This window comes from Apus apus, chromosome 8 (assembly GCF_020740795.1).
Source record: "Apus apus isolate bApuApu2 chromosome 8, bApuApu2.pri.cur, whole genome shotgun sequence".
Taxonomy (NCBI): Eukaryota; Metazoa; Chordata; class Aves; order Apodiformes; family Apodidae; genus Apus; species Apus apus.
Window position 1 is genome coordinate 10,211,378 of NC_067289.1, and position 16,387 is coordinate 10,227,764.

General features: G+C 40.0%; 1 protein-coding gene across 10 annotated transcripts in view; it reads left to right on the top strand.

Annotated features, from left to right (window-relative positions):
* The first annotated feature begins 248 nt into the window (after positions 1–248).
* The window catches only part of AGFG1 (ArfGAP with FG repeats 1), a 36,034-nt gene continuing 19,895 nt past the window's right edge, over positions 249–16,387 (top strand). For all 10 annotated transcript variants that reach the window (XM_051626131.1, XM_051626132.1, XM_051626133.1 and 7 more), the window contains exons 1-2: positions 249–566; positions 9,815–9,908. In XM_051626131.1, the coding sequence (XP_051482091.1) occupies positions 400–566; positions 9,815–9,908 (261 nt within the window). In that variant the 5' untranslated portion in view covers positions 249–399. The remainder of the gene's footprint in view (positions 567–9,814; positions 9,909–16,387) is intronic.

Below are 16,387 nucleotides of genomic sequence, written 5' to 3' on the forward strand. Positions count from 1 at the left end.
CGTCCTCCCGAGCGGGAGGGGGCGCTGCCGGGGGCGGGCGCCTTCGGCTCTGCCGCCGCCATCTCCTGGTCTGATCTCATAAAGGTGTCGCGCAGGTTCCGCCGGGGCTCGTCATTCAGCCGCCCCGGGCCTGGCGCCGCTGCCGCCGGCCTCCTCCGCAGCGCGGCCCTCGGCCCGCCCTCTCCCGCGGCGCCGCCGGCCGGCGTGAAAGGCGACCGCGTTCCCGCCCCGGCTCCTCGGCCGGCGCCGGCTGCCCTCCCCGCCCCTTCCTCCTCTTCCTTCCCCCCCCTTCCCCCGCCCCGGCACCCTCTCCCGCCGGCCGGGCCCCGGAGCGCCGCTGCCGTTGGGGTGTGAGCGGGGCCCGGCGCCGTGCCGGGCCGTCCCCTCGCCGGCGGGGCCATGGCCGCGAGCGCCAAGCGGAAGCAGGAGGAGAAGCACCTGAAGCTGCTGCGGGAGATGAGCAGCCTCCCGCCCAACCGCAAGTGCTTCGACTGCGACCAGCGCGGCCCCACCTACACCGACATGACGGTGGGCAGCTTCGTGTGCACCTCCTGCTCCGGCATCCTGTGAGTGCGGGCGGGGGGGCCTTCGGCTCCGGCCGGCCCGGGAGGGGGAGGGCGGCCCCGGTGTCGGCGGGGTGACCTCCGCCCCTGGCCAGCCTCTGGGTTCGCTTCGCCGCCGGGGGACGCGTCTGCTGGGGCGGCAGCGGAGAAGCGATCCGCTACGCGGGGCTCAGCGCCGCGCCTTCGGCATCGCTGCGCCGGCCGCTTCCCCCGGGGTCTGCCCTTCCTCCCTGTCGCAGGGCAGCGCCGCGCTGCTGGGTCAGCCACGTCGGAGGGGAGCTGGCTGGGGCTTCCCGGCAGGGGGAAGCGGTCGGGAGGCTTCCCGGGGGTATTGGCTGAAAACCGCCGTCGGAGGCTCGGTGCGGGAGATGGCGGTTGCTGGCCGGGGGTGTGCGCTGGGCTGAGGAGCAGGCAGCCTGCGTGGCCGGTGGGCAGCAACGGTCCAGAGTTCGTCCCGGAGCTGCTCCGGGGGCGGTTTGTTCTCCTGCACGTAGGGAGTGTACGCGTTTGGCTGCGGCACGCACGTGAAGGGGGGAGCACGGCCTCCCCCTGCCCCCCGGGAGGCATCGAAAGTGTGGGCAGTTAAACAAGTGTTTGAAGAATACTTTTGGGAAGGGAAGGGGGCACATGGCCGAGTGGTTCACTTTCGTGGCAGTCTTGAAGGCGTGGGGAATACTGAGTTAAATGTTTAAAAAAATCTTGATGTTGAGTTAAATCACTAGCCTAGCCTTTTGGGTATCAAATTATTCTTTTCAGTAGTTTTAAGAGAGCTCTCTAAACTCTAGCTTAGAGGATAAGTTCAAGCCTTAATAATTTAATATGCTTGATCAGAAAACTAGTAGAAGGGTTTTTTGTTACATCTGTTACTTCCTACAAACTATGTATATAAACTTTAGGAAGGGATTGGCTCTGATAAAGTGGATTGCATTTTTCCTGTTCCTCATTCCTGCTTGGCCTTCCCCCCCTACTCCTCCTCCGTTTTCCACTCTTCCTCCTCAGCGACAGAGTATATGAAACTACGAGTTGAGATAAGTCAGTTCTGAATTTCAGTTATGTGTACATAACTTGGGGAAAAAAACCCTGCTGTCTTCAGTGTTACTGCTTCTGTAGCTAAGTCTGTTTGCTTGTTTATGTCTCTGTGGCATTGTGCTTATGAAATGGAGCAGAATCAAAGAGTGACCAAAGTAAGTAATAAATAGTATGTCAAAGGATTTGTGTTTGTAAGGGTTTGAGTTCATAAAAGGCATTCAGGAGTCTGAAAAAGTTTCTGTCCCCTTACTAAGGAGGACTAAATACCCCACACAGGCCTTCTGAGTAAGGTCTGAGGTTTTAAGACAAAGTTGGTAATCATATTGAGATTCAAACCAAAGCAAACGTGTTGGTTCTGTGCTGAATTTACATGGAACAAGCTGCCTTTTATACTACTAGACAGCTAATTAGTCTTGGGTTGATTTTTTTTTTTCTTCTTCCACTTTGTGTAGACTTTTAAACAGGCTTAATGCAAATACAGAAAACACACTCAGGTTGTGGAACTGAAAAGAAACTCTAGTTTTTGACATACGCATGCCACTTAGTCAGCCAGCTCTGGCTACTGTTTGCTCTGTTAGCAAACTGTTATTTGTGCTGGCATGTGAAACTATTTTAAGCTACTGCACTGAATTTATTTAACAGTGACACATGTTCTTATGGGTTAAACTGAGAGCATGATAAAACTGCTCCATGAAGATATTTTCCTTTATTTTTTTAGGCTTCTTAACCTTAATAGACAAATATATCATGAGTGCTGCTGAGATGTTTAGTACGGGTTCAGCAGGATTTGTTCCTTTTACTTGTTGGCTGGGAGGTATGGACAGCTAAAGTCCATAGTTCAGTTTACAGTAACCAATAGGATGTAAATGCAGTGAAACAGCTAGTAAGCAAGGGACAGCTGTCACTTTCTGTTAAGTTGGCCATCATTTGGATGTCAAGAGCTTAAAGGAGGAAGACCTTCTGAAGAACAGTTGTTAATGTGTTTGTATTCTAATAAAATGGAAATAGTGTTCATTCTAAACATGCAGTGTTTTTGTGCTTCTATAATAAAGAAACTACAAACATTTTTAGTTGTTACAGCTAGTAACACCTATGCTTAGAGCTGGAGTAAAGGACTGTTAAGAGGACTTAAAGCTTTCTTCTGAAATAAATTTGGGCTCATTCTTTCATGTTGACTTGGAAATGCTTTCATAAATTGTGTGCGCAAGGTAGTATGTATTGGTTAACACCTTAGAACCTAGCCAGTGAGATATTTTTGTTAGTGTAGTGATAGGTCATGTCTGTTTCATAACTAGAAACTGTTATTTTTAACACTTGTCAGAATCTTCCATCGTACAACTTCTTTATTTCCAAGCGCTTTTCACTGTAGGATTCCACAGTGGAGGGAAATAACTTGGGAAGAAACCACATAATGGCAAATAAATGTAAAAGTACTGCTGCTTCTGTAGTGCTTCATGTTTGCTTGCATTGTAGCTCATAATACTTGCTTTACTGTAAGGTGTTAATAATCTTATTCCTTCATCTTGTTTGTCTGCTATGTGAATGACTTGTGTTGTTTCTTTTTTTAATTATTTTTTTACAATCTGGTACATGAACTATTCTTGGAGTTGAGTAGACCAGTTTTTTCAAGTATGAAGTGCCCTATGCAAGATTAAAACACTAGTACATTAACAAGTCTCCTTCAGAAGGGTTGCTTGGTTGATTGAAGGTGGTTGCTAACATCGGTATCATTCTAGATAGGCATGTTCTAGATACAGTTAACTCTAAACTTTTTAAACCCAAGGTCTAAGTTGTTTGGTTGGGGTTTTTTTTGCAAGTTTTCTGAAGTGTTTATTCATTGTCCTGGCAAGGACAGTACGCTCAAACCTAAAACCTTCATTCTGGATTGATCATTAATTTCTACTGACGATTCTGTGTGTAGAAAGAGTTTGATACTATTACTAGATTTAGCTTTTAAATCCAAGAATTTTCTTAACTCTTTCCAAAAGAGTATGTCTGTCTTGTTCAAGGACTGCTAAAAATTATGACAGAACTAGTGACTTTGCTAGAAACATCTGTTTTTCACTTTGTTGAGGGTGAGGAGGAGGTCCTTTTCTGTAATACCTTGGTTCGAAGTTTTCTTGTCAGATCGGGTTTACCAGAGCAAAAGTTTCGCTATGCAAAATGGTGCATGCAGGAGAGTGTGCCTGGATAGTGGTGTGAATGGTGGCTTCCTTGTAAATTGCCTCTGCTTGTCCCCTCTATTCAGATTATCCTCATGGAAAAAAAGCACACTAGCATCACACAAGCTGTGCCTAATTCAAGTTTTTAGTGTTGGACAAGAATATAGGGTATGTAGAAATATACTCTCAATCTTCACTTCCCTGAGAGTGGGAGGAGATGCTGTAGAGGAGTGATCTTCCCAGGTCAAGTAATATATAATAATACAAAACCAGAAAATTTCTCTTTATTATAGCAAAACTGCATCTTGGGCAATGTTGGCAGAGAGATTCTTTTGGTGTGACAGAAGTCCTTTGGTTCAAAGGATTATGTTGGCAGCTATGTCTGTAGTGTTTCTGGATGCTACCATGTACCCTGCTGGCAGTGACATCCTTCCTTTTGTCTTATCAAATGTCTCTTTGCCTTGCTTCTCAGCTGTCTGTGCATAGCTTGGCTTTCAAGCACTTCGGTACTCCTGTTCAGCCTACTCCTAACTTGCATAAAATTAATGTGTTTTTAAATTTCCAAATGGAAATTTATTCCCGTTTCACTAAGAGTCTGCTTCTGCAAGTTTGGTAACTACAGAAATTCTAGACTTTTTTATAATATCTGCTGATGTGATAATTTGGATGCTCCTTCTGCTCTTTCCTGCACTGCCACCCTTGTTACTTGTTCCTTTCCAGCTTACTGAGGAAGTCACTGGTTCAGATGTTTGCACTTCTGGCTTGTCAGGAAGGAGAAACAAAGAATGTTTAGAACATACCGTTACTGTGGGAAATACTAAAGACCTTTTATGTTATTTGTTACAATTGTTGGATCATGTGACTTTCTTTTTTGCTGCTTATGTTATTCCTAGTTGAAAATTTAAGTTAAAGATTTTCCTAGGAAAGGGACTTCTGTATCAGCCAGGTTGGAGATGGCAGATACTAATAACAAACTCAAAAATAAATCTTTGTGCAATGGTCATAAATTAATGTCGGTTTCCCCAAAAGGAAGTTTTGCAGAAATTAAAATGGTCTAAATAAAAAGTGTTAGAGTGAAGATGGTTCTGTCTGTGTTGGCATGAATTTCCAGTCCTTTTTTCCTTTGGAGGATCTTTGGAAAATGGTTCTCTGCCTTCTATGTATGTATCTTTTCAAAGTGTATTTCCTTTATTATTATTATTATTATTTGTATTCAGTCTCATGGCTGGAGAGCAAAGGAAATGTCTATACCACAGTCAATACTACACAGTACAGAAATGTTTGTTATCAAGAAAAGTTAAATCAACCGTGATTGTACTTCTAAATGTGTGTGTGAGCCTTCTGCTTTTAAAAATAAATGAGCTTGTAAGATGGTGGAGTGTCTCTAGGGAGGTCTGCAAGTATCAGGAGTGGCCAGTACTTCTTATATCATTCTCTCCTGCTAGTAACAATAGCATAGAAATAATAACGAATGCTATGGTGTTGGGTTTTCTAAAGCTTGTTTTCCAGACATCTGGGGATGTAGGGTGCTCTATGACAGTTTGGCATTTGACTTGTCTCATTAACTTCCTGCCTCTCAGAGGATCAGATTTTGCTGGCTTAGACTTGAGATTGTGTTAGAATCTGATACAGGGGGACACTAGTGGTGTTGACTAGATATCTGCCCACTGTTCCTCCCATACATATGACCTTCTGTCCCAGCAGAGACCACTCTTTAAGTTTTGGGTTTTTTTGTTTGGTGTCTTTCTGGTTTTGTTTTGTTGGGGGTTTTTTCCCCTCCCAGCCCTGGCCTTTGGAGACATCTTTGATGTTTGTTTTAGATGACTGGAGGAGTGGCTGCTCTGCCAACAATCACAAATTCAACTGTAATTTGCTACCAAATTATGTTAGTAACAAATGCTCAGTGCTCGTTTTCTGTGTTCAGAATATTTAGTGTTTCAATTCCAGACTTCAGAATCTTATGCTAGTTGTCTTAAAGCTTCCTTTGTGAGATCTCTGAGGAACAGAGATCTCATGTTCCCTGTAGCTGCTCCTGTGACAGGCTGTGTCACTAGAAGCTTGGACTGCTTTGATGGAAGTTCAGTGGAGGATAGTCTCATAGCTGGAAATTCTGGTTACTCTGCTGTTCCACAGAAATCACCATTGCATGAAGAAGTTGACAGTGCTGAGTGGGATCTATGTGTGGGATGTTCTAGCTGTAGTGTGCCAGATAAGTGCAGGTAGCAGAACAGTCTTACTTGGTCATCTTTCCCAAGGGCCTCTTAGGAGATGGCTGAGATCTGGATTAATTGCTGAGGTTGCCTATGGTTGCCATTTTCTTCATCAACTGTGCAGTAGAGAAAGGAGTAGATGATACAGCTCCATGGGTGCAAGTTGCAGATATTTATTCAGGGTCAATTTTAATTTAGGCATGATTCATTTGGGTTAAGGGACTATAATCTGTTTTTTCTCCTGTTAAATGGGGAATACTGTAAAGCATTAGAACTGTGCAAAACTGTTGTCAAATACATGGAGAGAAACAAAGCAAGTGGTAGATACATTTTTCCTATCAAAAAGAAGGTTTGTTAATTCCTCATAAGGGATAGTTGTGCTTGGCTGTCTACCAGTAAGCTTCCCCCATATGTAGATGACTTGTTTGTGAATCATTTGGGTCATCCAGTAGTCTCTGTAGGTATGCAGGGGTAAAATATTTTAGGATTTGAAGGAGTAGTTTTAATATTTAGGCTTGAATCTTGAGTTCTGCTTCAGAAATCCCACAACTACTGTTTTAGGGAGATTCTACTCAGATCATGGTATAATTTTACTGAAAGTGGCTCAGGCCAGTTAGAAAGCACAAAAAATGAGGTTTTTAGCTGTTCTGAATAGCTGATAGAATCAAAACAATTTATCTAAGGAACATAAGGCACATATTTTGGGTTGTGTTTGTATGCTTTATAATGCAGCCTCTTGTCTTAAGTTCCTTGTTCCAGTCTGCCTTCTTATACTTAGCAAAAGAGGAAGATTTCTATAGGATTCCCTCCGCCCCTTGCCATGTTAAACGAACATAATAATTACTTGCATGTATGGTCCTCAGCTTGAAAGTCAATTTTACGCTTACGGCTATTAAAGTTATGTTCAGGATTTTCAGTCTTCTTGGACCACCAATGTGTTGATACGTGCTTTCCACGTGCAAGACATCTGACACTTCTGTGTTGTGAGCTGACCTTTACAAGTGGGGCATGTCTTCCTCCTTAAGCATGACAGTTTAGAAGAAATGAGAATTCATCTTATCCCACATCATAGTTATAATGTCCAACTAGGGGAACTTTATAACAACTGTAGAGCAAACCTCACTGGAGAGAGAGGCATGTAGGAGTCTCTAGTTAGACTAAACAAAATCTAGTCTCTGCTTTAAGTACATTTAATATTGCTGCTTAACATAACTGAACATACATGTTTGCTGATGTAAACATTTTGAAGATCCCTAGGAGACCCATGTAGGGTAGGTACTGCTTAAATAGCTTGTGCAGTGTCTTTAAATGGCAAATACAGGTATCTTATAGCACTTAAACTGTATTTATTGTAAAAACTAATTGCCAGCAGAAGATAATGTGAAAGTTTAGATATACTACTTGTGCTAAATAATGTGACTTTGTAGCGAATAACCCTAGCTTTAAAAAAGTCATTAAATAGCTTATAAGTATCTAACTGCAACTTAATTAGGAGGAGAGTAAATTAAACAGTCTAGGGTAGACAGAGCCACTTATATTTTTACTCTACAAGCCAGAGACAACGACTGTCATGTTTAACGGAGCATATTTATGTGAAACGCCAGGTGGATGCTGACTTTGTTTCTGTGCTGTCACTTAATACTTGATTCTACAGTGTCACTTAGTTGCATGGCTAAGACTGTGTTTAAAGAAAACCCTGAAACAAACGAAACTCAAACAATGAAATCTAATACTAGCACCAGCTCTGACACAATGAATTTTCACTGCATAAAACTCTTACAGACTTTAAAGTTGCATTATCTTAAAATTAATATTTACTTTAAAAAAATCTTAGATAATACAGTATTTTAGTAACTGGTTATTTGTGATGTGGATGTTGTTTTTATTTACAGCTAGATGAAAGATGTGAAACTGTTAATTTCCATTTACCATGGAATGTAAAGATTTTGAGACAAGAAATTAATTTGCTGATGGTTGAGTTGAATAAACTGTCTCAAAACAACTTCTGCCTTCTTTTTGAGGTGCTGAACCAGGGAGTTTAATTTTAGATGCTAAGATTTGAAACATTTGCTTAAGCAAATAGCATTCTGTAAAACTAATTGTCATATGCCAATAGGTTTGTGCATTGCTTCTGTTTTTAGAATACTGTTAAGTTCATTACATTTCTTGGCAAAATACAATTGTTTATTTTTATCAAAGTCTTTCAAACATTAAGTGTCTTAAATATTTTTTTTAATAATACTTATACTAAAATGTTACCGCGTAGTGTTCTAATACGTATGCAACTTTTAACTAAAAATATGGCAATTTTTTGAACAGGATCAGTTTTTTTTCTCGCAGGTACAGTGTGAATTTAGGTGCCAAGGTGAAACTGTAGTCTCAATGCACAACATTTTTTTTTCCATTATACTTACTCAAACTTAAAGGGCTAAAAATTTTCTTTAAGAGTTGAGTAAAAAATGTTAGTATTTGGAACATCAGCTTTTTGTTGCACACTGTTTTGTAGTTAGTGTTCTTGGACTAAACATGGAGTTTAACGAAAACTAATCATCTGAAATTGGATGTCAATGACTTTTTCTTTATTCCTGAAAGCAAGTGGAAGCAAATTTTATAATTAAAGCAAAGTAACAAATATAAGCAATAAAACTAACTCTTATCAGTTGTTTTGTTAGCAATTTTTTAGCCCTATATTACATCCCTGGAAAATTTCCCCCAGCTTCCTTTGTGGAAACTTCCTTCTCATATACATAACCCAGAGTTTTCTGTTCTTTGCTATCTCATAGTTAATGTATATTCATTTTTGTTAAAGATGGCATAGCAGGAATCCAGGCCTGATGAACTTGAATGTTAAACTAACCCCATAGTATTGCCTGAGTCAGTGTATCCAGTGCTTGGTGTATGTGGGATGTAATGTTCTTGTTTCCATTGAGCAAAGCAGGGCTTGTTTCTAATTGTAAGTATTTGTGGGCAAAAGCAGTAGTTAGCATGTATTTAGAGAAAGAGCTTGAAAAGAAAGAAGGGTTTTTCTTGCACTGGCACTGTTGCTCAGCATGATTTTTCTCTATGCTTGCAGGTTTTGACTGAACTGGGTTTGACAATGTCAGGCTTTGGCAGCACAAGTGACTTGAGTTTCTGTTAACTCTGCTGCAGCAGTCTGTGGTGTGGATGTGAGAATGGTGCCGGTCTTTGTTTAATGCAGAACTGCTGAAGATTCAAGCTATTGCATTAGTAATGGCATCTCTCAGCTGAGAGCACAACAAAAACATTGTCTTTGTTGCTGTTACTTGTGTAGTGTGCAGGAGGAGGAAGAAGACTGCTCTGTGGATGGAGGGGCAAAAAGTAAACTGGGAAGAGATGCTGGGAGGAAGCAGGAAATACCGGTTAAAACAAGAGAAAATAATTCTGAGCTTGAAGAAATCTAGTTATTGGTCAGAAGTTGTAGTAAGAATAGATTGAAGTGAGGGAGGAGTTGGAGGGAAAGAAAATTACAGCAGAGGGGCCCAAGACTGACAGATGGAAAGGCACAGGCAAGGGTGGACGTGTTTGGGGAAACAGATCAGGATTTTTTAAAAGTCTGTTTTCATAAGTTTGCACAGAGTGGGTCAGAGTGAGTTGGCATATGCAGTTATAAACATTGGTCTCCCCTAAAGCTCAATTATTTGACTTTGCATGCATGTTACTTCGAGATGAGCTTACACAGCCTTAAGTTTTATGGCAGTACCAAAATGAGTGTGTTTTACAGAAATGGCTCTTGAGTTTAAAACTGACTTTTGGTTGTAATGTTAAAAGTGATTGTATGATGACATATTTCCTGAATACTGTCTAAAACACTTCTTGCTTCTTCTTTTAGACGGGGCTTGAATCCACCCCACAGAGTGAAGTCAATTTCGATGACTACTTTCACACAACAGGAAATAGAATTTCTGCAAAAGCATGGAAATGAAGTAAGTATTCTTTGGAGAATATAAAGTGGTTTCAGCACTTCAATATTAAACTTTAAAACACTACTTAAGAAAAAGGGCCTTTTTTATAGCTAAAAGTAGAAGTCTTTCAAAGCAACGTAATTTGAAATGATACTTATAAAGAGCTTGTTTCACTTAGGTAGATGATCATCATAGTGTTAGGTGTGATTCACATGATCGCTGTTTCTGAATTGCATTTTCTTTTGGTTTTGCACAAGGCAAAATGCATTTCTTTTTTCCTTCTGCAATCTCAGGCCTTGAGGCTGAGTGCAGCAGTGTTTCCTGAAAGAGTGTCCCTTGACAAAAATAGATTTGTTGCTTGTAGCTGTATTTCTTCAGAGTAGGTGTCAGAAAATCTTCTAGTAGTTTCTATGTATTTAATGGAAGCATTTAAATGTTGAAGGTTCTTGAAAGAGATTCCCCCTCCAAGGATTGTTAGCTAATAAGCATCTATACATTTAGAGTGGCTTGAGGCAGTTTTGAAGACAAAAAGTTCTAGTGTGCTGTCTTTCTATTCTTTTTAATAGATGAAAGCTAAATCTGAGGTAAATGTTGGATTGGCTCTGTGGAGATGTGGGGCATGTAGACCCTGAATGTGGCTATTGATGTTTTCAACTTGAGCATTAAATTTGTATTTTAATACCATACTATAGAATTGAGGATTTTAGTGGCAGCTTTTGGTTCTATTCTGAATTAGAAAAATTGTATTTCATTTTGAATGGGTCTGTATTCTGTTTTAGTAGAACTATTGATTATAGGCTACATAGTGTCTTATCAATGTGTTCTTGTGAAGCTTTGTGGGGATAAATCCCATCATTAGCTAAAATGCTGATACTTTCTTAGGCTTGGCCCATTCATAGCTGTCAGGTTAAAGAATGAAAATAGAAATAGCAGTTTCTTTTTCTGTCCTGATAAATGTGTTATTTGTTGAAATGACTGTTAGTGGATGATTCCTCTAGACAGAGCTGGAACAAGGTCTAAACTCTTCCATACATTATACATGCTTTTAATGGCTTTGACTAGTCGTTTTTTTTTAATTGTTTTTACATGTTAAAGCTGTGTAACATTGCATATATATGTATATACATGTATATATAATATGTATTGCTGACTTTTTGCATAAGGAGACCAATAAAGAATATTTTATGGGTTCAGATAGAGCATGTTGGAGCGTCTTTCCGTAAGATTAGATTGTAAACTGCAGTTTTGCTTTAAGCTTCACAAGTGTAAGGGAAAATGTATACCCCCCCCTCCCTGCACCTGTTTAAATTGTTTTTCATTGGATCTGCAATGGCTAGAGAATGCTACCAGTTTCATTTTTTACTGGTCTGAAGCCTTAAATGATCCCTACTCAGTTGGTGTAGTTGTCTTCCTCATTATAGACCTGACCAGTCTGCCAATCATAATGATTTAGTTGACACATAATCAATTATTGACATAAAAAATGCAAGGGTCTTTGTGTTTGTAGTACTTCTTTCTCTAGTTAAAGTATTGCAGTGATTTAAATTATCTACCTCATAATTGAAGATGTTCCCGAGTGTAGTTTTTGGTTGCTGGATAGCTGTGCGTTGCCTTAATTCTAAAGTAACATTGAATAGATACTTGTAATTGTAGGTGCTGACCTACTGAACGGGGAAGTGATCTTGTTTTAAATGCTTAGAAGTTTACAACTGAATTACACGTGTTTTTACTTTGTCATGCTGTATGCTGCAGTAGTTAAATAAACATTTTGCTTTCTCTTGTTTGTATTAAACTTTGGAATATGCACCTGCAGACAAGATAAAGTATTGAGCAGATGAAGTTCATCTGGCCTCACAAAAAACCTTCTTTGCTTAGCTTGCTCTTCATTATAGGTGGCTCTTATTTACCCTAGAAAATTTAACTTCTGAATATATACGTGTTGAGACACAAAACTGTCCGATATTTTAGAATGTGGACATGTGAAGCAAAGTTCAGTCACTGAATGGTTTACATGTTGTAACATTCAGTTGTTTTAGTTCTGCAACTATACATATATAAAAAACCAAACCTCAACTTTTTGCAGTTTAGTACCTTTAACTTAAATTTTTCTGTAGAGTGTAAAAAATGTTCATTCTCACTTTGTCCTGCTAGTTTTTCTCCAATGTGGCCGAGGCCTCTGTGGTAAGCTTTCTTTCTTCCAGATGAGTAGATCGTGGTGTACAATAGGAAGCTTGTTCTGAATAGAAAGGAAAATAGCAAGGAAAGCTTCCATGAAATAAGGCAGTTATTGAGGTGGTGAGTTGTTCTTGGAGGAAGTAGTTTTCCACTCTCCTTCAAGGAGTATTTATAAGGACAATATATTGTGAGGTTGAAGTTCTCTTTTAAAAAATAAAAATTTCCTAATCTCTGAAATAGTAACTTTTCCCCAGCTGTCACAAATTGCCATCTTTGTGGTACATGTGGCTCAACATTTAGTTAAAAAAAGGCTTCTACCAAGTGACTGCTTTGGGAAAAGATTATTCAGAACAGCTTCTCTTCAAGTGTGAGACACTATTTCCTTCTCTGTGTATACACCTCCAAAGAATGTTTTTCTGGCACATAATTTTTTCAGCTAAGTTTTTACTTCAAATACAGATGTAAATCTTTTTGCTGTATTGGAACACATCCATATTTTAGTGTTACTTAGTTGTGGGTATAAACAGATGTTGAGACTGGCTTTGCTAATGTTGGGATTAGCTCACTCTTGCAGCAGGAATGGAGACATCCAGAAGCTGATACTTCTCAGTTGCCTTCTGAAATCCTTTTGAAGGATAAAGGCAGTTCTGACTCACTGGGTAGGATTTTCCCTCTCCTTGTTCTCTATGAAGCGCAGTGACATTTTCACACTGTATTTTCATGTTAGGCATAATGAGAAGAGAGTGGTATGGAGATAGTTCTGTTTTGAGTAGTTATAATCAAATGATGCTAATGTTGGTGAGGCCTCTGATTCAGCAGTGCAACGATAGTAGAAAGTGAACTCACTGCAGAAAGCGGAGGTGGTACTCATGTTGCCATTATAGCTGTGAACATTTATTCAGAAGCTTTCCCCTGAAGCTGAAAAACAGTATTATGAGGCATAGTTAATTTTTATACTAAATTTTTGAAAAGCACCATACATTTCAGAACCTTTCCAAATAGCGTATTCTAATATGTGTACGGTAGAAGAAAATTATGTGGATTGTCTTATGTTAGGAAAAGCTGTGTCCGTCTGGGACAAAGATTATGTTTACCTGAGCTAATGAGTAGAAGAATACTGTGTGGGTATGCTCGAGTGCTTGGGATTAGTTTAGCAGTTCTTAAGTTTGGTTTTGTGCTAGTCTTTCTGACTCTTGATGGTACCTGTGCAAGTGTTTCTTGCCAGTTTCCCATACTAGATTCAATTTCTAGATTTCAGGAGAACCTGCAACTGCTGAACTAGTAGCAGTGTGAGGCTGGTTCAGAGCTGGTGTTTGCTTGACCAAAATGGTTTCCTAGAATCTCCTTTAGTGTGGAATGTGGCCTAGAAGCTCTGGAGTAGAAAGAGCAGTGCTAAACTGGAGCTGATGAGTCCTGACAGCAGGAGCTGTGTTGTCAGGTGTCCTTGTAGTACATCTGTGGTTCTGCTAATACGATATGGAGATACATGAGCTGATTGTGTGTAGAGCAATGCCTTGGTTAGCAGGATTTAGTGGCTTGGACTCTGTGCTTGTGAAAGCAGCTATAGCTTCTAGGCCCAAACTGGTTTTGAAGTCAGTATACTGGCAGTATAAAATTCTTCTAACCTACAGAGATGAATGAATAATATTGACATCAGAACTGCTGAATTACTAAACAAAGCTATAACTTGCTTACATAAGGGAACTGTTTCCAAATCTTTCTTCCTGTGGTGAGTGTTATGTTTTGGAACATAGTTTTGTTGTGTGGTAATCTGTAGTTCTTTGCACTGTCAGCATTATGTTTGGTGCATAACTAAGGTTATTTTGTTTGGGGGGCAGGGGGTCAAAGGCAGGGAAGAAATCTAATTTGGCATTTACCAGACTCCTGAAAGGTTATATCTCATTAGAGCTTTTTAAACTAGACTGAAGTGTAATCTTCCTATGAAATGGTATGTCTGGGTCTAAACAAGAAGTACCCCATTGCTGTAGCTGTAGTGTGGTGCTTTTTCTAGTTGAAGTACAGCTTCTTCCAGAAGAATTATTTTCCTATTGTAGCTATTCCTTGCCTTGCTGCCTTTACTGCATACAAGAGAAGGTGGCTTCAGGAGCAAAAAATTTTGCTGGCCTAACTGAATTTTTATTATTCTTAACTAGTACAGCTATGCTAACAGGAGTGTCTGAAGTGTGGTGGCTCAATGTGTTGTGTAAGCAGGAGGCCTCTGTCTCTCCCATTTCCGCCTTCCCACACACAGTGGAAAGCTGTATCAGTGAAATAGTTATGTCATGCTAAAGTCTTGTTTGGTAGTTGAAGTATGTAGCACTGGAATAGAAATCACTGAAATCTCAGATTGTCTTTCTGCAGAATTTCATGGATTCTGCTGAGGTTTTTTTCTTTATTAGCAGTTTCTTAGTGTGCATGTCCTTCCCCACCTTCCCAACTCTGTAAAAACACACAAGAAACCCCCAAACATGACAACAAACCTAGAAGAAAAATCAAAGGCTAAACATTTGTGGAAAACAGGTACATTTATGTTCTGCTTAGCCTTTGAGCCCTGCCTGGAATGCCTGAAAGCATGAAATGTTACTGTGAGGCTGGGTTTTTTAACCAGAAGCCTTTCTAGTCAACTTTGTTTTGTGGAGTACCACATACACAATGAATGGGATGAGTTCTTTGTTCCTTTGTGTTAAAGCTGAAAACAAGCGTAGTTACTCAAACTGTAGAACTACAAGCGTAGATAGTGTATGGAAAACAAGATAAGTAAATACAGTTATTCCAGCCAAAACCCATTTTCTTCCTCAAATAGAAAAGCTGTTGAGTGCAGATTCAGGGAAACCAGTGGTAGGAAGAGAAATACAGGTAAAGACTTTCTTATAACATACTATATTCACTTGGCCCAGTTTCTCCTTTCAAAGATATATTTAAGTTATGGCAGCTCACAGTTTCTGCCTTGCTACCCCCTGGGCTTTTATTTAGGTCAGGGTGAGAAGGATGAAGCTGGTTGTGATTCTCTTTCCTTCTTTTCTTCATGCTGTACTTACTAATCTAATTCTGAACTTCCCAGTATCTAGTTGCCAAAGGTCTAATGACATCCCTTACAGGATTGGAATCCCTTACAGGATTGGAGCATGTTGGCAGAGCACAGGTACTGTTTTTCCCAAACCAGTAGTAAAAGCATTCTCATGAACTTTTAAATTTCATGAAGTGCTGAATCTTGTCTTCTACTTATTGTTACCTGACAAGATAAAACTGTGCATTGTCTTGTTGCTTTGCAGCTCCCACAATGTAGGAGAGACAGGCAGAACTTCAAAGTCTTGCTTCTGTCAACCCTTCAACAAAACTAGACTTTCAAATGCATACGCTTAATCATTCTGACTTCAATGCTGTCTTTTTTCTTCTTGCTGCATTGGTGATCCAGTGGGACATGGACTAATTATACTTTTCAGGGACAGTGGACAATGATTATGGATTGTTGGATATGTTCCACTGTTTCTAGGGGCTTCCACGTAACTTGAATGTTTACTCTTGGCTCCAACTTGCCAGACTCTTCTCTAAGCAGAGCATTTTGTTTAATAGAGCTTTGGTTATCAAAAGGAGTGTAGCAAGGCTTTTGGTGAATGAACAGAGCTTTTGGGCAGAGGTTTATTTGTGCTGCTGTTGCAAAAATAATATTAATATGAAATGGCTGAACCAGAGTATCCCCAAAAATATACATATTAATATGAAGCAGCTAAACCAGAGTATCCCCAAGAAGATGTTGCAATGTAGAAGGATTTCAGAAAGCCATCAAATTTTTAGGCCTGATACTTTAATCATAATGTTGTGTAACTTCGTGGTGAGTTTGGATGCTTCTTCATGTGTTATCTGTAAAAGCAAAGGGATGAGTTAAAATTGAGCTTAAAATATATTATGAAACTTGGGCAGTAGCATTTTCTGAATAATCTCTACAAGTCTGATTTATGTATGGTGTAGTTAGAGAGGTGTTTTAAAATAGCTGCTCTTTGGGATATCAAATTCAAATTTCTTAAATCATATATTGGTCTGAATTTTTCCTTCTGTTTTTTCTTTGATTTTTATATTTTTTTCTCAGATAGTAAGAAGAAAACCTGTTGTTTAGTAGAGCAACTGGTTGCTTAAAACTTGGTTTTGTGCAGATTTATATGCCCTTTTTTGCCTTTTTGCACTTTTTTCTATGTCCTGCAAGTAGTGGCTGAGCAAGAGTCATCACATGCTGTGAAAAACTGTGTGCTGATTTGTTCAGGTGTCCTGCCTGGGCAGCTGTCATGCCAGACAGCTCATATTGAAGTATTGGCAGTCAAGTTGCCAAT